Raw genomic sequence first — 23,480 nt, 5'->3', positions numbered from 1 at the left:
ATAGTGTACTTTAGACTAATTTGACTGATTTTTTTAAGACAAGGGAGCAGTCATTTTAGATAGCAGTGTGCTTAAATCATGTAAAATTTCCAAAAGTACAATATCCAAAAGAAATATCATCCACATTACGTTAATGTTGCATAGAGGTATGCCAATATTCTCTCCATTGTGCATGTTTTAAATGCGAACTACTTCACCTTACATACATCACTCTCTCACAAGTACATATTATCTGGTGAGCGCCATCTCTGCAAGAAAGTGGTTGTGACCGTAATAATGAAAATAAAGGTTAATTCGCCGGATTGGATTCATGCGATTGTCGTCCAAGGGTTATGCGTTGGTTAGTTAATGTCTTTTGAATGGATATGTGTAGACTTTCAGTTTTCTTGCGGTTTTGAAGCAATAAAAGACTTGTGAGAAAAGTCGAATCAAGCGGATGGTTGGGGTCACGCTTGCACTCCTTGTTTCTGCTCACAGGCACTTGATTCCGGGGTAAACTAATCATGTGTACACTCAGCAATTAACACATGATTAGTTTACCCCGGAATCAAGTGCCTGTGATAGTACCGATACGGTGATTTCATGTTGTCAGATTTCGCCGTACTTTATCGATAAAACGTCAGACTCGTGACCAGACTGAAACAGATGTCAGATTTTCATCGTGTTGTAGTATAATTTTGTGCTGCAGCTGACGAACGTAGTCCTACAATGTAAGACACATTTCATGTTGTTTTTGTTTATACCGGATGATGTTTCTTACGTTGTAGGACTAATGATGAATGTAAACTATAGGTTCAAATTATAGTAGTCTGATAAATCAACCCCCCAAATCTGTGTTGATACTGATGGATATGAAAATCAACATCATCATGTGAGGAGCTGATTTGTCGGCCTAAAATTCTAGTAGCACCTGTGTAACGTCGAAGACTGAGGTACAGATTTTAAGAGACCAGTAGCTGATGTTTAAAAGCTTCCCAGGTTGTTATTGAATATGATAATAACCCAAGTATCTGTCAGATATCACTTATGATAGATTCATGGAGGAGATGGATCTTCTAAAAATAAGCCCCACCTATAACTGTCAGTACTCTATTGGTTTGGGAGGAAAGGGGTTCATATCATTACTTACAATTTACATATAAATTGCAGATGTACTGTGTATAAAATAATATTTATTATTATTGTCATTATGTATAAATTGAAATATAATTATTGTGTTGTTGTCAAGCTTAATGGATTAAACTTTGTAAAGGAAGAAAATTGCAGATAGGTCAGGAAGGTTAAAAGGTCGTTGGAGAAGGTACATTTATTCCTTGATATTAGCTTGTTCGTAATCTTGAGAGCTCTTTACAGTTGGGACTTTCCTGTATATGTATAAAGCAATGATAAACATTTACCTGATTTATATTAGTAATTATAACTGTTTTCAGGAACATAAGAGAAGGTACAAATTTGATTTTCAGCTTGTAAATTTACATTAGATAGTTAGACGTATTAGCAAACCACATGCTGAACAAAATTGATGTGCTATGGCATTTAAAATCTTTTAAGCAGGATAACTTTCCATGTTTAAAGTAAAGAAAATTTAAAATTATTTGAAATAATTTATTTGAAAAAACAATTTAAAACTTTCCATAAATCAGAGTAACAGGCCAGAATTTCCAGCTTTCAACACTATCAAGCAGTAATGTATTTAAACTTATCCATGTATTTTTATTGATTTCTTATGCAAATTGTGCTTTTTTCACAATGTATTTGCCCACAGATGTTTTCTGTAAAGAGTTATTGATGAGTAACAGAATAGTATAACATACTTTACTGTTATCATTGAATATTTATCTTTGGGTAAAATCTTAAACCAGTAAACCAACTTTGAAAAATGAAATGCATTAAATATTGATTTTTGAAATGATATTATATTGATCCATATACAATATAGTAGAGTATAATATAACGTAGGATAATGTAATAACACTTTCATGTAAGCAAAGATCACAGAGTTATTTCAAGTCAGCGTTGTAGTTTGTGTTCTAGAATGGTATTAACACATTCAAATGGCAAATGACATCAAACATGATTTAATTATAATGGCGTTGATCAAAGGGGTTTTGCCAATTCATATTCAAATGATCCCATTAATATTGTTTGCAGTTGATGATCATTTCTTTATTATTATCCCCGACACATAAGGTAGAGATGCCAGGGTTGGGGCCCAGGATTCACCTCTTTACAAAGTGTGGATACAAATATTACTATATATAAATACCTAAGAGACAACCATTGCAAAGATTTTGCTGCTTTGATTAAGAGAGAAGAAACTCAAATGATTTAGTATACATTATTTTCTGGAGCATGGTTATAGCAATCTGTCTTGGTCTTACTGATCATTACATTCTCAAGAGACAAATTGCTTTTCTGTTGTTCATTTATATAAGTCATCCCATTCTTCAGAAATGTTTTAACATCGCAATGCTAAAAGGCATTGTATTTTGGTACTACACCTCTCCCTCAATAACTTGCACACAACGTACACAATGTTGTCCGCAAACATAGACTGCACTATAAGAGTGGCGAGTTACCTAGGGATCCCAATTTTTTTTTCAAAATCGCTTTGACATCAAGAAAATTGTTGGTGGGGGGGTAGCATTAGGGAGCTGGGCTGTTTATTTTCTAAATCCTCATTTTACAATCATGGTGATAATAATTTTTAATAATGCGCTTTTGCAAATAAAATTGTTCATTATTCTGTTTAAATAACATTTATTTTCAGAATGTCCAACATATGAAAGATAGTTCCAACTGGTTTCAACAGCCATCTCATGTATGTAAAAAAATCTGTGTTTTACGTCACACTGCTTTTTGTTTTCTTGATGAGTCTGGTTCCCATAGTGGTGTTTAATATTATCCTGCCAAATTGTGAGTCCTGAGAACAGGGAACTAGACTAACTGTTGATATACCACAAAACAAGATTCCTTTTTTTAAAAACACGCGACATTTATTGAAACTCAATTTTTGTATTGCTCAGTTAGTACAATATTGATGACATGAATTAATTAATTGGAATTAATAATGAAACTTCTTATCATCCTTGGAAGAGTATCTGTGAAATCAAGCTCTTTATTTTCCGAAGTATTCATTTCGCTTGGCTGCCTTGTTACCTTTGATCAGTTATGAAAAAGTCTGTTAACTGAAGGTAGTTCATGTTGCATACACAGTAAGACCTATAAGTGTCCGATTGATCAAATGAAGTGAGTTCACCCGACATATGACGGGAGCCGCTAGATTTTAAGTTTATACGATTTTTATGCCTTTTAACTTTTTTTTTTATTCCACCTCCTTTATTTGATTCAAGAGACATAATTAACGTGATAATACAAAGGAAGCCAGCTATTAATTCAATGCAACAATACAACAAATACTTCCAGAAGTCAGTTATCAAAACATGGTCAGCACTTTATTATGTTCTTGGAGAAACGCTCGTGGACATAGCTGTTACGGTAGATTGATGCATTTTACGTTTAATTACAAGAGCACACATTGCAGTTATGATGATTACACTTAAAAGGAACTAAAAGATAGAACTAGAACATAGATTTCAATTGATATAAAAAAATGATTTTTTTTGTATTTTATAAAGTACTGCCTCCACTCTGAGTGACATTTTCATTGATCGAAAATTCTTTACATATTGTTAATTACAGTGTACTAAGAATGTCGTTTGGAAAGAAAATGTAAAAAATTGTTTGACCTATTTTTAAATTTGATATTTCATAGTGTTGATTAAAATTTCCAGGTCCTATCTACTATTTTCGACGATAAAACGAGCGATACATCAAAGTTTCCGTTACCAATTTTGATCACGATTTTCTTCAAGTTCAAGAAATAGGGATAAATTTTTGGGGTATTTTCTGGTTAAAAAAATGGGATCCAAGCCTGACACCGCGTTATAAGCAGGTTCGCGAGTTATCGAGGGAGTGGTGTAAATAAAAGTTTTTAAAGCTTGTTTCAAATGTGATATTTGGGGATGGGTATTACAATATTTGCAATTATAAATATAATTCTTTGCCTGTAATAGGATACAGTTGTAAATACATTCTGCCTCTTGCTCTTTCTATATACCAAAAATACCTTTTCTTTGAAAAAATTATAATTTTGTGCATCAGTACATTAGAAGTAGTCAGTGAAACAAAGTCTGCCCAAAACTTTTGTACTATATTACATTCCCAAAACAGATGGTGTATGGATTCATGAAGCTGCCATCTAAAAAAGCACAAATTACTATCTGTTATACCAATTTTAAATAAAAATATATTTACAGCAGTAATTCTATGTAGAATCTTTATCTGAAACCACCTTATCTGTAGACACTTTGTTAATCTGGATGTAAAATAGAAAATTTGCTGTTAATCATCATCTTCTATTTGACCAAATCTTCTATACCACTTGCCTCTTGAGGTAAGAATTTTTACCCAGTTTCTAGTAAATACTTTTTTGCATCCATTTTGTATGCTAAAACATACAGTAGTTTAGAGAAGATGAACAGAACTGTGAGTTTTTCAGTTTATCTAATTTTACCTTTTGTCTGATATTCAGCTATTTCTCTTATTAAGTCTTGGTATATTAGACTGTTGTTTGAATTGATGTGATGCGATGTGATTTTGATTTTTAACGTAGCTTTAACAATTTTTCAGTCATATCGCTACGACGTCTGCAATGTGGCAGTTTATAGTGATGTCAAGCACTGGGGCATCATGCCGCAGACATGTAGCATGATGTCCCACCCAGTCACATTATCCTGACAGCAGGCCGACCTGTCCTAACACTAACCTCTTAATGCTGAACGCCAAGCGAGGCAGCTGTTAGTACCATTTTTTAAGTCTCTGATATGACTCGGCTGGGGATCGAACCCACGACCTCCTGTTTGAATTCAAGAAAAAAAGCTGAAACTGATTCATGCTAAGCCACTGTCTACTACCATCCACTAATTCATAATTCTTCTAATTCCATCTTTAATCCAATTCTTCTTAAAAAATCAAATCAGATTCACCACATACTATAATACTGTGATTGTGCCATTTGGGGCTATCCAAAAAATCAACTGACAAAGCTCAGGGGCAGACTTCAAGGAATTACTATTCCCATCCAGAGTAAAATAAAGTATCATCTGCATATTGAGAGATCAAATATTCTCCGTTATTAATTTTGTATTCCTTTATATTTGGTGGATTTCCTCCTACCATTTGTGCCAGTATCTCTGCATCTCTGGATAAATATATTAGGAGATAAGGTATCTCCTTCCCTACATCCTCTTTGTATGTAAAACCCAGAAGAGATATAAGTTACATGTATTTACTGTAACATATGATTTAATATTATGAAAAGTTGATATCCAATTTATAATAGAATCTCCAAAGTTAAAGATAGGTAGGATGTTATTTATGTAGGACAAGGCAACCAAATCAGATACTTTCTTGAAGTATATTTTATAGTAATATACCCAAAGTTTTGTGGGTTTTTTTTCCTTCAGTTTAGGACATTAAATCTTACATGGTTCTGATGTTTTATGCAATATATCTGCCTTTAATAAAACCAATTTGATCCTAATGTATTAGGTCATGTAACATGAGTTTCACTGACTCGATTAACTATACATTCAAGCAATCTTATTGGAAAAATTCAGCAATGTTACTGGTCACCATTCTTAAACTGCTTTGGTTTTTTGTCTTTTGGTATACAAGTAATTATTCCCTTTTTCAGTGCTGATGAAATTTCCCCAGAACTTCAACCATAGTTTATGGGTCTGACAAGGAAATGTCTCCCAATAAACTTTAAGAAACTCAGTGGCAGAGCCATTAGAACCTGGACTTTTATTGTCAGTTTCAAACAACTTAATGCATCCTCACATGACATACAGTAATGTCCATCCAATGATAGTTTCTCCAAGTTATCTAGTTTTGGAATATCCACATTCCTAGTATTAAAATGTTCATTCAAATTTATGGAGTATGGTTTCCTGTATTTGTACAAATGCTCATCATAGTCATTAGTTTCTTCATGTTGAGTTATTGGTGATAATAGATGTATGTTTAATTATACTATTTATAGCAGCATTAATCAGATAGGTTTTGCACAATAATGTTCAGATGCTGTCATTATTATTGTTTGCAATTAACAAATATTTAATTAATAATATGCTGTTTTATCTTTGCTCTTATACAGTGTACATGTACACATAAATGATACATAAATTCTGCTAATGAAAATAACTAGCGATGCCCATTGTGTTAGTATATAATGTTTATTTAGTATAATTATATCAAAATGTATTTTAATAAAGGCACTAACATACTCAGACCAGTATATACATGAACAAAATTTACATTAAACATTAGCATACTGAGACTAATATATATATATATATATAGATACTGATGAAAACAAATTAACTGCATGAACGCTGTTTTGTTTTAAAATTTGTGTTGCTAATTTACTGAACATTAAGTGATACATTTTGAATTTAGAAAAAAAATGAATATATGTTGTTTTAAACAAAAGTTACTACAAGATATTTCATCTTACAATGTCCACAGACTTAGGAGAATGTAGATTTATGATATTGGCATATCATATTGCATGGAACTTTATCATAAATTATACACGGTACTGTATAAAAACAAATTCTACATAAATGTATCGAAGGCATTTACATACCCAGACCAATATGTGTAGACAAAAAACAATGTAACAAAACAGCCTTAACATACTCAGACCAGTTTATATAATTTGCATAATTGATTATCAGTTCACACAAAAAACACAAATAACATTGTTTTTTAGACAAAGATTTGTAAAATATATTTCATAGCTCAGCAGAGATAACACCACCATTTTCATTATATGATCATTTTCTGTTTTAATTATTATAAAGTCCTCAAGATTATGAGAATATATATGTATAATATTGATGTCTGATATTTTATCGATTTCAAACAGAAATTCAACAAGACTTAAGTTTATTATGTTAGTGTATATGTATTATTTAGCAATAATAGTATATAGTTCAATGTACAGGATAAAGATGAATTCTAAATAAATCTAACAGAACTAATAACCTATGTAGATCACTATTATATAATACCCGTTATAACATAATGCTCAGGGTCCAAAGAATAACATCGCGATATAAGCAGAATCACTTTAACAAATTTTTTGAAAAACTTCCCCATAGAAAATGTGCATTGAAATTTCATTGTCATCAGTTTTAACTAACCACTTGATCACATATCATTTGTTTCTTTGCCGGGTTTCATCAGAGATCAAATATACTTCAGTTTTGAATTGTAGGACAGAAACGATGTATGGTGAAGTTAAAGCAACATTAAATGCAGTGCTGGGATTAAATATCTCCTAGGGGTATGAATAATTGGCTTTTCTGAGAGCATGTATTTAGGATGTTAAAAAGAGAGGTCACCTTAAATGATAAATTGGGAGCCATGCTGCTATCACATTATAAGCAGGATCACGTTACAACAAATCACATTATAATGGGTTTTACCTGTGTATGTGTGTATATATATGAATATATATATATATATATATATATATATATATATATATATATATACCAGTATGTATAAATAGAGAGAAATTACTGCTTCAGCCATGTTTTCATGATTTCTTTTTCAGTGTAACTTGTTTTATTATTTCTCAATAAAATAAACTAAACTATCAATATTTTGCACAAAGGTGAAGGGGCTACTTGGAAAATCTTTAACTACTGAATTGCCATTATAAATAGTATTAATTTATTTTATTTATTTGGATATAAGAACTACATTTTCTTGCAGAAATTTGGGGTTTTGTTTCCATAAATGCAGATTTAATGAAACATTTTTTAAACAAATGCAATTGTCACATTTATATCCAATTCAAGATTTAATAATATTTCACATGGTCCATATCAACCTGGTATTTTTGGTCCAGTCCATAATCGTGGTCGAATCAGCCCATAATTTGGGGCAAATGGGCTTTATCCAAATCACCCTTTTACCTGGCCCCTTTGTTTGGAGGCAGATTTGTTGGACTAGATCTGAATCTCTCAACAAATTTAAGTGTATTTTTTTTTATCTGTGTGATTTGGATTTTTAATGTAGCTTTAAAGAAATTTTAGTCATATTGCTACAATGTCTACAGTGATAGTTTAAGGTGATGTCTAGCACTGGGGCATCATGTCGCAGACATGTAGCATCAAGTCCCACCCAGACACATTATCCTGACAGCAGCCAACCGGTCCTAACACTAACCTCTAAATGCTGAGTGCCAAGCAAGGCAGGTGCTAGTACCATTTTTATAAATCTTTAAACCTGCTGCATCCAAGGCAGATGCTCTAACCACTAGGCCACTGAAGTGATCAACAAATTTAAGCAAAAGGTGTTTCTTATTTTGCCCCAATTTACCATACTTCCTCTTAATGGGTGAAGGCAGATCTGGCCAGGCTTATTCAGACCAAATTATGGACCGATTCTGGCGATGTTAAATATTATTGAGTTGTGTCATAGATGTAAATGTGACATTTATGTTTGTTTCAAATATGATACTTCTCATTATTACCATGTAAGCTAAGCAGTTCAGAACTGCAATTTTATATGTGATAATGGTGTAGTTTAGTATACAGATGAAATGTAAGAACATATCAGTCAAGTCTCATGCATTAGGCGTGAGACACATTATGTACAGAAATCATGAACATCCTACATTTTCTCAGATACTCTTCAGCTTTCTCTGTCCAGTATTTTAGCCTAATGCTTTTTATGGTTTCCTGACTTTCTAAATTTTCACATTTACAAAGTGATTACTAAATATCGACCACCCATGATGTGACTGTCTCTATCTCCACCACGGGGCCCCGAGTGGCCGAGTGGTCTAAAGCGCTCTCTGTTACGGATCACTGCCTTCTCACCTCTGTCTGCGTAGGTTTGAGTCTCGGATTCAGCCAATGTGGGTATGTGAGAAAGCTTGCCAGTAGCTTCTCGAGGGTCGGTGGTTCTTTCTGGTGTTTTCCCGGGTTCTTCTTCCACCATTAATACTGGCCGCCATGTATAGCCTATCGAGTGCTGAAAAATGGCGTTAAACCCTACAACAACAACAACTATCTCCACCACCACCTGATCTCCAACCAGGGATCTGCTTCCCCCCCCGGAGATAATTTCTCTTCTGTCACACTTAAGGTCATTTGAAAGCTTTGTAAGACCTTATCTTCCATTGTCAGTTTAATTAAGAACTAATTGTCTTAGCTTTTTAATGATTCATCCCAGATATTTAGAAAATGATAAAGGGTTTTCATCTTTTAGCAAATATAAGCAACAACAACAAACATTTGAACTTTAACACACACAAAAATGTATGTGACTTTGACCTTAATTCCATGGTAAGCGTGTCGTTGAATGATTGAGGGATCATAGCCAGTTAAAGTCTCAATATGTGGAGCCACAGATAACCCCATTCCCAATATTTGGTTCCTACTTGTATTCTATCGTTTGCCAGAACAAATTCTAGGTCTTGTATTAACCCTAAGAATGCATGATTCATAATACATATATCAATGAAAACAAATATTGTCTTATTTTGTGTGTGTGTGTGATTTTAATTTTTAACATAGTTTTAAATATTTTTCCATCATATTGCTACAGTGTCTGCAGTGTGGCAGTTTATAGTGATGTCTAGCACTGGGGCATCATGATGCAAACATGTAGCATGATGTCCTACTGTCACCTTATTCTGACACGAGGCCAACCAGTCCTAACACTAACCTCTTAATGCATAGCACCAAGCGAGGCATTTGTTAGTACCATTTTTGGTATGACTCTGCCAGGGTTCGAACCTGCAACCTCTCGCATCTAAGGCGGATGCCCTAACCACTAAGCCACATGAGCGGTAGTCTTATTTTATTGAGATGAATCAAAACATACACTAAATTTGAACTAGAAGGCAATTGCCATTTAGTTAATATAAAAAGCATCTCTTACTAATTGTTTAATCTCCTCTGTAGCCTGAGTGTTGAAAATAGAACTTCGAAAGTGACAAAGATTTTAGCACAAGTGGGAAATATTTGGGGGATTTTATGCTCTTTGAGTAAGACTGATTGACATGTAAGGACCCATCTCAAATATATAGCTTAGCTACAATTTGGTATTAATTTGCTGTTTATCTATAACCGTAGCATAAGTGATTGATTTGTACATTTAGTCATCTTTCATTCTTTTGTAGTTCAGGTGTACTGTATTTAATCTTAACTTCACTAAATGTTGGAAACATTTAATGATTAAATAAAATTCATTAGAGTGGTGATCGGGATTATCATTTTTCATCTTTGTAACAATTTTTTACCTATATATATATATATATATATATATATATTATTTGGTGTCTCTGTATTTGACTAATTATGGTTCAGTGTCATTTGTGAATTTTCTTTCTTTTTATAGTGTGTCTATCACTTACATCCTTATGAAGTGACACCTTTCTTGAGTGCAATGACAGACCAAGCCATTGACAGGTTACAGGTCATTAATGGCCACCTGAAGAAACTACCTGAACTCTTTGTAGCCCCAGAGGTAGGGCTTATAGATGAAATTATCCAGATCCAAGTGACAGGACTTCAGCCCTACCAGACTGTCACCATTGAAGCCTCAGTGGAGGAGAACAGTGCCAGATTTGAGTCCTGGGCAACATATAATGCAGACAAGAAAGGAGAAGTTGATTTGAGCAGGGACCAAGCATTATCAGGAACTTACAGTGGTAAGAAGATCTCATGCTGTGAATATGCCTCTTTTGAATCTTATAATCAGTCTTGGAATAAAAATGTCTCAGCCTGATGAAATTTGCAATCTAAGGCAGTTAGTTTTAAGCTGATGTTGTTCAACTGTTATTGTGAAATCCTGGTACACATACACACACACACTCACAAATATATATATATATATATATATATATATATATATATATATATATATATATATATATATATATATATATATATAGAATGCTTAAAAATTAAAGTTCATTTTGGTTGCAAAAGATTTTGTGTGCAATTTTTATGTCAAAAAATAATCTGAATGATCTAACGATGGTTTCATAATTTTCAGCTTTGATATAGTATGCCTGTTTATTTTTCTGTTATAGGTTAATGTCAACTGTCATGTGCACTAATTATGAATCATTTTATGACATGCCTTCCAATATGAGAATGTTCATAAAAAGTTTTCCATACTGAAGAGTTGATGTAGTAACATTAGCATATCACTAGTCTTGATAGTAATTATTGCAGGACCCCAAATTGAAATGCAAGATCCTGTATGTCTGTCTTTCTCTCTGTCTGTCTACTTTTCACCACAGTTGTTTAGATACCAATTAACAATACGTTTCTCTGTCTCCATGTAAAATGAAGTAAGTTTTGATTGGAAAACTGAACTCCCTTACAGTGTCACAATTGAGGGAAGCAATAAAAGTGTACTGCATTATCAGTGAGGTTACTTTATATTGAAGTACCATATATACTCACTTCTAAGTCAAGTCCAAGTGCAAACTGTACCGACTTGGATCTGCCATTTCACAGTGCATTGACTTTTCTGAACCTGTGCAGATTGTTAGTAGTAATCAGTAGAACAGGCAGTGGCAGATCAGAGCAGAAGTTTCTGATGTGACTTCAAAAAAACAAGGCTGATAAGGTGAATAATAAGGTGAATGATAATCAGAAGTAAAAGAAAAGACAGTGGCAGTCAGATTGAGAAAAAAAATTCCCTTGGTTAAGGAAGAAAGGGAACTATGTTGGAGATATACGTGACGTTTGTTCCTGCTAATGTAGACTGCAGAAAGACAAACTCTTTCATTCTTGGAAGTATTAATTTGCACTTTTATGCATTTACCTGACATTTGACTATATGAATCCAGATGATGTGCTTATTGCGGCAGGTCGAGGAAAAGGCAACATTGCCAATTATGATTGATACAAAAGTTAATGAAGAGGCAGACATGTTGACGAGAGGGCTGTGTAACTCCAAAATGTCTTTGAAGGCTTCCTGCATGGATGATGCATAAAACAACAGTGATACATTTCCTGTCTTCACTTGCCTTGCAATACTAACTTTACTTAAGTAACATCTGTAGATTGCAAGAAAGGCTTTTCCTCATAGAAGTGTGTAAAGTTCAAACTCATGCCTGGCTTGGACATTAGACTGTCACCAAATTAAATTTTACTAATCAAGGAGCAACCAAAATTGGATCAATTTGACCAAAACTAGCAGTTTCAAAGTTCGTGAAATGAAACAACAGAAAATGTTTGATAGAACAATACTTTTACAGGTACTGGTGTGATAGAGAGAAAAATAACCTTAGATTATTTCATGTTATTAATAAATGCAATGAAATGTGTGTGTGATTTAGATTTTTAACGTAGCTTTAACAATTTTTCGGTCATATTGCTACGATGTCTGCAGTATGACAGTTTATAGTGATGTCTAGCACTGGGGCATCATGCTGCAGACATGTAGCATGATGTCCCACCAAGTCACATTATCCTGACACGAGGCCAACCAGTCCTAACACTAACCTTTTAATGCTGAGCACCTAGGCAGCTGTTAGTACCATTTTTTAAAGTCTTTAGTATGACTTGGCTGGGTTCAAATGCACGACCTGCCACATCCAAGACAGACACTTGCAATGAAGTTAAATAAATCAAAATTTAATGCATGTTGTCTTCAGAAAATGAAGAGATGATTTCAGATGTAACCAATATTTTTGCTACATGACAGTCTGTTTTGATCTAATAAATAGAATAAATTGTCATTTATGCATATAACAATTCTCCCATTTACACAACTAAAGTGCCCAGACAGTCTTGATTATTTCTGTGGAAAGCATACATTTCACATTTAATCAAGACTTCAATCTTTTCCATCAAAATGGTTATGTTCATAAACATCACAAATACAGATTCAGTTTTCTTTGATCCTTTCATAATCTGTCCAATGCAGATACAGAAAATCTCTCTCAGCAAGACGACATTAAAAAAATATATTTTTATTTTATACTGACAATGTAAAAAATTGTTTTAAATTGTTGTATTATGTAAAGTATAGCTCAGAATATATCTGATTCTTATACTAGTGCTTGGACTTCTTGACTTGCTTGAGGACTATCAGTTTTTTTTCTTGAAATTCCCCATTTTTCAAGCCAGAAGACATTGACTCTCTATTTTCAGAATCAAAGGAAATCACAGGGTAATAAATAGTCGATTACAATAAACTGAGAAAATTGGCTTTCCGGAAAAATGTGACTATGAAATATGATTCTCAGTAGTAATTTGTGTTATAACTTTAAGGATTATATGTGATTTAATTCTCAATTCTATAAGTTTCTTTTAAATTTTCACTTTTTATATTCTTTCAAAGTAAATTGTTTGTTGGATTTACAAAACATGTTGGCTTTGCTTCTTTTAGTTTAAGACCAAAGAGTTGTAACAAATGTGAAAAAAATTTTCTCACTTATATCCTGTTATATAAAATCTGATATCTGAGGCAGAATTATAAGAAAAAAAAATTTATTTTGAATTTTAAAAATAAGAAAACCTTTATGAATTCTAGCTAGGGACATTCATTTTATTATAAATTCTCATCCTTTGTCAGGTATAGAACCAATGGGGCTCTTTTGGAGCATGAAGAGTCAAACAGAAGGGAAAAGGATGATAAAGAAAAGGGCAGACACTGCTAGAATAGTGAAAATAAGAGCAAAACCTAATTCAGAGACTTCAGGAATAGAATGCCCTTGTTTAGAAAAAACTATAGAAAGATGGTATAAAAGTAAAAATGTTCAAAGGATACCAGTTAAAGAAGGAAAGCTGAGAGGAACAGTTTTTATTCCAGAAGGTAAAGAGAAAACAGTTTATTTAGAAAATGATCTCATGTCATGGAGAAATATTTTAATTCTTCCTTGGTTATATGCACCATGCACCCAACAGCCAATGTTTGTTGGCATTTCTCCATGATTATATGTTATTTATATCTGTATTTTGTAATTGGCCTAGGCCCAAAATCAAGTTAATGGCCTACCTGACCAGTTACATTTATTTTGTAAACTGCATAATACATAGCTAATATTTCTCTGTGATCATATATTAAGCATTCAGATCATGTTTAATGGAGGTAAACATGTTTACTTCTATCTGAATGTAAGAAGATATTAGTTTTCCCCTTTGAAATTCCTTAACTTGTTGACATCTTCGGATATTTTAGAGATGAGGCTGACCTACACCCAGGCTCTGTTACTGTGTCTTGGCTTTTTATATTAATGTTCTTTATTTGGAAAATTACAAATTCCTACCTAACATTAAAAGTTGAATCAGTCTTATTGTTGTGTTCAGTTTTAAATTTGGGTATATTTATCTATTTAAACTATTCACTGGAATTACAAACTGCTCATTAATACTTTTTGGACTAAATCGTTAATGTGGAATTATAGTGAATTCAGATGATGATATATTTGATTATATTATTGATACATCAAAAGTCTGTTAGTACATTGCCACATTTCAGGCCATTGTCACATTAGTACATTCAAGACTACAGGCACATAAGCACATTCAACATTGGTACCTGTTTGGAACTCCACTGGAATTCAGTTGGAAATCTTTATATTTGGACTTGTAGGACTTTTAGGACTGTTTCAAATTTAATTCACATTACTGTAAGTTCTTTTTTAATTTTCACTTTGTATTCTCAGGAAATAAATCATTTGTTGAATTTTACAAAATGTTTCAGGTTTTGCTCTTTCCTGTTACTTAGTTTAAGACCATGGAGTCAAAACTGGGGATAGAGTAAAAACTTGGATGTGTTTGGTTGAAATTACAAACAGAGGCTTGTGTAAGGGGTTGAAATTACAAGCACAGACATGTGTGGTAGGTCATAATTACAAACACATGTATGCATGGTAGGTTTAAATTACAAATGCAGGCATGTATGGTAAGTTGAAATTGCAAATGCAGTCCTGTGTGGTAGACTGAAATTACAAACACAGTCTTGTGTGGTAGGTTAAATTACCAACACATGCATGTGTGGTAGGTTAAAATATTGCAGTCATTTTCTTAAAATATGTGCATTTTGACTGATAAAGCTGAAAAATTTATTTAGACTGTTGCTGTTGTAGATTGTTTATATAAAGATAATTCCATCTACAGTCAGTTTAAAAAAAGATATGTTTAACTGAAGTTTTAATTGTAACTTTTTACCATTTTTGGTCAATTATGAAAATGGATTTCTCTTTTTTCCTTTTGTAGAACATTATTTGTATCTTGTTTCTCCAATGAAATACACTCCAATCAGATTCTCCAGATTTACTGCTAAAACTGATAAAAGTAATATTGTTGAAAAATTAACTCCCTTTATGAATGAGCCGGCAAACCCTAAATGTTAAAGTGTATGGCATGAACAGCAATTTCAGGAAAATTCACAGATTTGGTGCAGTATGTAGACACAAATTGTAATCAATAATAGATAAAGCTCCATCGATTTCATTTTTTAATTTAAAAAGAGAAAGCAGGGATGAGAATTTTCTGCATTCTTTTTCTTGTTTAATAGGTCATTTATTGTCTTAAATTTGAAAAGAAAATGGGATGCAGGAAACTTTTATATGAGAATCAAGAATCAATGCAATACACAATGCATCATGCAATAACATTTGAAAATACTTTAGCACAGGATAAATGGACATAAATTTACATGTACCGGAGCTCTTTACACTAGCTTTGTGCAGGTCAGTGCCAAATATAGTATATGATATTTTACTTCATTGAAATATGTGGCCTATATTTAGCATGAAACCAATTCATATGATTGGCCATATAATAGATTTTTAATTCTTGAGGCATGATAAGTTATTCCACAGTATCTCCATCATTATTAGCAAACATGTCAATAATATATGCCTGCCTATGGTAGATCTTTTAGACACATCAGTTTTGTGCAGAAACTCTTTGTGACCATTGGATTAAAGGTTCAGTTTGAGGTCACAAGTGTACTAGATAATTATCTAGGCAGGAACAAAAACACACATCAGTTTCAAGCGCCTGCTAATTTTGCTGAAAAATGATCTGTTTGTGGTCCATTTTATCTGTTGATGTTTTCACGTTTGGGTTTTGCTCAGTATGCCTTCACAGCGGTCATTTCCATTATTCCTTTTGTTTTGATTCTTAATGTTTGAAAACTGGAGTTTTATTAATTTTAACTCACTGTTGGAGGGTGGGTGGGTGTAAAAATAAAGTGTGCAAAATAATCTCAGGAAATGTTCATTATGCAAATATTTTTTTACACAGTTTCTCCATCCTTTCACAAGCATGAAAATATATTACATGTTGATAATTGCATTGTAATATATTGTAGGATGGTGGATTTTCATTTTGATATGGTGCATGCAGGAATGGGGACCTTGTATGATACTTAATAGTGCTACCCTTAGCTAGTCTAGCTATTACAGCTGCTGCATAATTGAAATTATTGTTTCCGAAATTTTTGATATTGTCATTAAAACACAATGCTACGTATTTAACAGGTGATGTAGTGGACTGTCACTTAAGACATGACATTGCCTTTTCTTTCTCAGATAGATGATAATATTATTTGCAATGTACACAGTGCTATCAAAACAAAGTTTATGTGGACATGGTTAGGACAAAAATGGGGAGATTGTGCTCATTGGTAAAATGAGAACATTTGCTATGCAGTTTTTTTTCCAAAAGTGGGCATTGCAGGGAAATAAAATGTTGCATATTGCACCTCAGTGGTACTTCATTTGTGGCATGATGTCTTCATTTAGAAACAATGAAAATCAAATATTTTCTATGGAACATTCTCATTTTTCTTCATACAAATATTTGTAGATTAACAGTCTTCTAAAACTCTATATTAAGCACTATAGCAGGCATGTGTGATTCCTCCATATTAAGCACTAGTCCAGGGGTGTCAAACTCAATCGGTCAGCGGGCCAAAACTCAAATCACACGTAAGGTTGCGGGCCGAACAGGATAAACATTCAATAAGCGGAAAATTAAACCTTTTTTAAACATTAATATAAATTAAAACAGAAAAAAGTTTTAATAATAAAAAATCATTGGCATACCCATTTTCGCTCTTATGCCAATTTGTCAGAGCTGGATGTTTGGCATCTTTTCTTGGCTACAAGTTCGTTTATGTTGGGAGTAATGTTCTGTGTCATTGAGATTCTCTTGATGGACTGCAAGTGTTCATCAGTGAGACGACTCCTGTGTGATGTTTTGTTAATCTTCATCACAGAAAACAGCTGCTCACACAGATATGTTCTACCAAACATGCTCAAGGTGCAAGCCACATGTAGACAAAGCTGGGGCATCTCTTCAGGAATGAAATGAGTGAACTGTGCAGGCCCCACAGTGTCGTACTTTGCCTTTAGTGTCCCATTACACTGCAGCTCTATTAGCTCCATCTGCAAATTTACAGGTGCAGTTTCCACGTCTATGGCAAATGGGTTACGAAACAGCTCGAAATTACTTTTCTGTGCTTCAAAGTCACTAAAGCGCTGTGAGAACTCGGCGCGAAGTAAGCTAAGTTTTTCAGCAAAGTGTGCATTGGGAAACACCATAGCGTTGACTTGGTTCAACATTGCTTGGCAACAAGAAAAGTGAGACAAGTTGCATTGGTGCATTTGTGTCTCCCATAAGCGCAGCTTCACTTGAAATGCCTTCACTGCATCATGCATATCAGTGATCAAGTGGTCCCGTCCCTGGAGCTGCAGGTTCAAGTCGTTGAGATGAGTGGTTATGTCAGACAGAAACGTCAACTCACATTTCCACTTTTTATCCCAAAAAACTGTGGAGTCTTTTCCTTTGCTGTCCATGAATTGACAGATTTCCTCAATCAGCTGGAAAAATCTACTAAGAACTTTTCCACGACTTAGCCACCGCACCTCTGTATGATAAGGCATGTCGCCGAACTCTGAGTCTATTTCCTGCAAAAAAGACTGAAATTGGCAGTGATTTAAACCTTTGGCTCTGATAAAGTTGACGGTTTGTGTTACAGTGCTCATTACACCTTCCATGTTGAGGACTTTACCACACAGCGATCCTTGGTGTATGATGTAGTGATATGCTATCAATTCACCAGTACAGTTCTCCTGCATCTTTAACCGCATCCTTCCAACTAGTCCACTTTTTTCGCCGCACATCGCCGGTGCTCCATCTGTTGTAAGTCCAACAAGTTTGTCCCAAGGCAGGTTCATGTTGGTTAAACTTTGACATACGTTGTCAAAAATGTCTTTTCCTGTCGTTGTCCCATGCATGGATTTCATGTCCAATATTTCTTCTGTAACATTCAAACTGGAGTCCACTCCACGGATGAAGATGGCGAGCTGTGCAGTGTCAGTCGTGTCATTACTTTCATGAACAGCAAAGGAGAATGCAACAAAGTCTTTGCCTTTTTTGATCAGCTGTGTTTTCACATCAGTGGCCATCTCACAAACCCGATCAGCAACCGTATTTCTGCTAAGGCTTACATTTGCAAACATCTGTTTTTTGTCTGAACACAAGACGTCGCATACTTTCATGATGCAGCGCTTCAGAAACTCTCCTTCTGTAAATGGTCGGCCTGATTTTGCAATCTCCTCTGCCACAATAAAACTTGCTTTCACAACAGCTTCAGTTTGTGATTTTGCTTTGGTGAAAAACGTCTGCTGTGATGTTAGATTCCTCTTCAATTCTTCTACCTTCTGTAGCTTCTGCTCTGCATTCAGGCTTTTTAACTTGTCTTGATGTTTAGTCTCGTAGTGCCGTCTCAGATTATATTCCTTGATCATAGCCACATTATCTCCACAAATTAGACACACAGGTTTACCGCCAATATCAGTAAACATATATTCAGCCTCCCAGCGGCTTTGAAAGGCTCTGTTTTCAGAATCAACTTTTCTCTTGGCCATTTTAAGGCTAGCTTTGATTTTAAAAAAAAATTGTGCATCTACCGACAGACGCTTGATTGATATCACGGGAAAAGGTGATGTAATATCCGGGCACTACACTACTTTCATTTCTTATGCGCCAATCCAAAACGAGCAACTGAACGTTGTTAGGTTACTGTAACGACGAACATCCACTCACTACACAACTTTTATTTTTGCTTATTCTGATCAAAGCGAGAACGCTCTCAGGTAGCCTATTGTTCGGCAAGGCTGCTAATTGGGGAATTTGATTTGCACTTTATATCGCAGGGCCATTAAAAAATATGTTTGCCTAAAATTCTCTCTCGGGCCAGATATAATTGTACGCCGGGCCTGATGTGGCCTGCAGGCCTTGAGTTTGACACATATGCACTAGACAGACGTGTGATTCCTCCATGTTAAGCACTAGACAGGCATGTGTGATTCCTCCATGTTAAGCACTAGACAGACATGTGTAATTCCTCCATGTTAAGCACTAGACAGATAGTGTAATTCCTCCATGTTAAGCACTAGACAGGCATGTGTGATTCCTCCATGTTAAGCACTAGACAGACATGTGTGATTCCTCCATGTTAAGCACTACACAGGCATGTGTGATTCCTCCATGTTAAGCACTAGACAGACATGTGTGATTCCTCCATGTTAAACCCTAGACAGACGTGTGATTCCTCCATATTAAGCACTAGACAGACATGTGTGATTCCTCCATGTTTAGCACTAGACAGACGTGTGATTCCTCCATAGTGGAGGCCAGATAAGTGATCTTTAATGCCACACCCTATGATGTAAATAAGTGGATAAAACAAGTCACAGGACAGATCCTGTTGGCTGACTGTAGGTTGCATATGCCTGCACTATAAATAAAATAAGTTGCAGAACTTTATTTAGATCACCAGAATCATTGTCATCAACTAGAAAAGGGTTAATTTAACTCTTCTGGGTTTCAGCTTGTCCAGCCAGGATTCCAAGTGAACTTAATGGTATTACCCTATATCCATATTCCATCCATCAGGATTTAGTTGTTACCATTCTAGAAATCCTGTTTTTGATACAATTTAGATAATTTCAGGTCTGATTGGCAGTGTTGGTTCCCACTCTGGAGACCATATTTCTGAGATGATTATGATAATGAGCCATGTCCACATACATTTTAATGAGCTGACCATTGCTTCTGATTGCCTGAGCTTGTTACCTCACAAAGCCATATATCTGGTCCAGTTTTGATTAAACTTGGAATATATGCTTAAAACATCAAGATCTAACATGATTTTACTAATAAGCAAGATACTCTAATACAATTAGTGAGATGATCTTGCATCTGACTGGCTGAGCTGGTTACAACCATGCAAGGCATATCTCTGATCTGATTTTTTGATTCAACATGGAATATGGGCTTATATCATCAAGCTCTCAGAAGAACTTGATAATCAACAAGATCTGTGCATATTAATACAGTGGTCTTGCAGCCAATTGACATAGCTTGTTTCCACTCTTGATCATATTTCTGATCTGTTTTGATCAAACTTAAAACTTATATCATTGAGTTCTTGGAGAAATTTGATAATGAGAAAGATTCATGCATATTAATCAAGTTATCTTGCACCTGATTCGATGAACTTGCTACCATTCTGGAGGCTATAATTCTGATCAAATGGTCAAACTTATAATTAGGCGAATATGATAAAAAAAATTATGTGAATTCAATGATGAGTGAACTCCTCATATGTTAATTAGGTGATTTTGAATCTGATAGGCTGAGCCTGTTACCGATCTTCAGAATGTAATTTTGAGTAAACTTGCTAACAGGACCTATATCAAGCTCTTCGATTGATACAGTTGTGAGCAAAATCTGTGCATATTAATTTATGTAATACTGCTTTTGATTGACTTTTTTCAACACTCAAAAACTGTATTTCTGATAAGATTTATGTCAGATTTGGTAAACAGACTCATAAAATCATGATATCCAGTACATTTTATAATAGGACCGCTCACATGGCTGAGTCGTACCAAAGACTTATAAAAATGGTACTAGCAGCTGCTTTGCTTGGTACTTAGCATACATGGTTAGTGTTAGCACTGGTTGAACTAGTGTCAGGATAATGTGACTGGGTTGGACTTGATGCTACACATCTGTGGCGTGATACCCCAGTGCTAGACATCACTATAAACTGCCACACTGCAGGCATCATAGCCAAAGAACTGAAAAATATTTAGAGCTATGTTAAAAATTCAAATCACACACATGATTTGAATGAAGCTGATGCATATTATTGAAATGGTCTTGCATTGGATTGGCAGGGCTTGTTAACACTATAGCAAAATGAGAATATAATAAAAAGATTACTACATTTGGATTGAAAAATATGAACTCATTTTTTAAAAAGTAATACTGCATTTTCATGCATGGAAACTGCTACTCTCACCTTGGACCTTGTAAAAATAATAGATGCTGCCATCTGGCGCAGATACATGATCCTGTGAGACTGACAGATGCCTACTCTACTCACTACATTCCTGAGGTCATGCAGTATAGCTCAGAAATACTCATTCATATTTTCCATACAAATGTAGTAACCTATATTTATTCTACATGGTGTTTAGTCATTTAGCCTAGACTCACTACCAAAGTTAATCAGTTTGAATCCTGTCCAAACTAACCTGTGTTGGCTGTTTAATTATGTCATATCTCAATGTAAGGCATTTAAATCCCATTGCCTGATCATGAATGCTCGATGCCAGTATTTATAGCCATGGCTATGTAAAATATGCTCAAGTTGGCAAGAAAATTTTGTTTATTATATATATATATATATATATATATATATATATATATATATATATATATATATATATATATATATATATATATATATATATATATATGTATGTTTAACTTTTGTCCATGATTGTAGATTGTATGGTTCATTTGTAAGCAACATATTACATAGGTAACTTTTGTCCATGAATGTAGATTATACTGTAAGATAATGAACATTTGTAAACACCATGTTTACTTGGATTTTAGTTCAGGACCTTGGTTTTTTCCTCGGACAATCATTGTCTACCTTATTTTTGACACATTTATAAATGATAAACAAGTTGTTTACTGATATTTGAGTTCAGGGTCTTGCCTTAGAATGTTCTAGAAGTGAATTTGTTTGCAAAATGATGAGGAGGGGGACCACATCCTCATCTTCTTGTTTCTTTTGTATTTTGCTAAAAATTAAGATATATTTATCCTTGGTCCTGTTACGGTATATATTTACCTAAAGATGATTTGGCATCATGATTAAGAGAGTCAACAAAAAAGATGAAGAAATTTACAGAGGGCAGTGTATTTTCTGTCAAACCTTGGCATATATGAGACTTCTGTATAAATTTCATTATGTTTAAGCATTTTTAAAAATATTTTGTTTAATGGAATCAAAACTGACAGACAAATCAGACCATTCTAAATCATTGTGACATAATAGAAAGTTTTGATGTTTTTATTGTAGATGCAGTGCAGGGAAATTGGATTTCTGTTCAGTGTAGAACACTGTTGGTTCTCAGTTGAAAGCATTTAGATTAATAAAAAATGAACATCATCTGCAAATATGTTCATATTTGGTGTTTAGTAGCTACATGTACCTGTATTACAATATCCCTCATTATCTTGGACTCTTTAGGAGAAGGCCCTTTTCCAGCAGTGATAGACATGTTTGGAGGACTTGTGGACCTGGTTGAGTCTCGTGCAGCTCTTTTGGCATCACGAGGTTTTGCTTCTTATGCACTGAGCTATCTGTTGATGGATGGCCTTCCAAAAGTGGATTCTGAAGTCAATCTGCAATACTTTCTGGTAAGTTTAATAAGATATATATTTTTGTCAGTATATAATTTCTTCTTCAAATACATTACCCAGTTGTAATACCATTAGGAGAACTACTATTACCTGGCAAATGCATCCCTCCAAGGCCAAAACATTTTAGCTAAAAAGCTACCTAGGTGGCAGTTAGATAGAGTCATATCTCCTTGATGCATGAATCAATGCCAAATTCCATGAATACTTCAGTTACTCATTCTACTCATGCTGAGTTAATTGTTGTTGTAGGGTTTAATGCCATTTTTCAGCACAAGATAGGCTATAAATGGCAGCCAGTATAAATGGTGGAGGAAGAACCTGAGAAAATCCGGGAAAGAACCACTGACCCACGAGAAACTACTGGCAAGCTTTCTCACATACCCACATTGGTTGAACCCACGCAGACTGAGGCAAGATGGCAGTGATCCAGAGCAGTAAGCGCTTTGGACCACTCAGCCACTCGGGGCCCCCTCATGCTGAGTAGAACACTCTTTACAAGACTGAGAGGACTCACAATCCACATAAAAGTATTTTGGAAGTTTCTAGCTTAGAGCAAGTTGGGCTAGTGTTATCTTTGAAAAGAAATATACTTTATAAATTTCCAATTTTTCTTTTCTGTCTTCA

At 34.4% G+C, this 23,480-nt stretch overlaps 1 protein-coding gene across 3 annotated transcripts in view; it reads left to right on the top strand.

The window, feature by feature from the left end:
• Positions 1-233: 233 nt before the first annotated feature.
• Positions 234-23,480, top strand: part of LOC149797169 (bile acid-CoA:amino acid N-acyltransferase-like) — a 53,620-nt gene continuing 30,373 nt past the window's right edge. The window contains exons 1-4 of one of the 3 annotated variants that reach the window (XM_089961854.1): positions 234-340; positions 10,486-10,798; positions 13,684-13,923; positions 22,684-22,853. In XM_089961854.1, coding sequence (XP_089817980.1) covers positions 311-340; positions 10,486-10,798; positions 13,684-13,923; positions 22,684-22,853 — 753 coding nt within the window. In that variant the 5' untranslated portion in view covers positions 234-310. Of the gene's footprint in view, positions 341-589; positions 711-2,774; positions 2,822-10,485; positions 10,799-13,683; positions 13,924-22,683; positions 22,854-23,480 lie in introns of those variants that run through there. The other 2 variants (XM_089961855.1, XM_089961853.1) reach the window with 2 other exon arrangements.

The sequence above is a fragment of the Sinohyriopsis cumingii genome, chromosome 6, assembly GCF_028554795.1.
Source record: "Sinohyriopsis cumingii isolate HCF-2022 chromosome 6, ASM2855479v2, whole genome shotgun sequence".
In the NCBI taxonomy this organism is placed as follows: domain Eukaryota; kingdom Metazoa; phylum Mollusca; class Bivalvia; order Unionida; family Unionidae; genus Sinohyriopsis; species Sinohyriopsis cumingii.
This window is presented reverse-complemented; position numbering and strand designations above follow the sequence as displayed.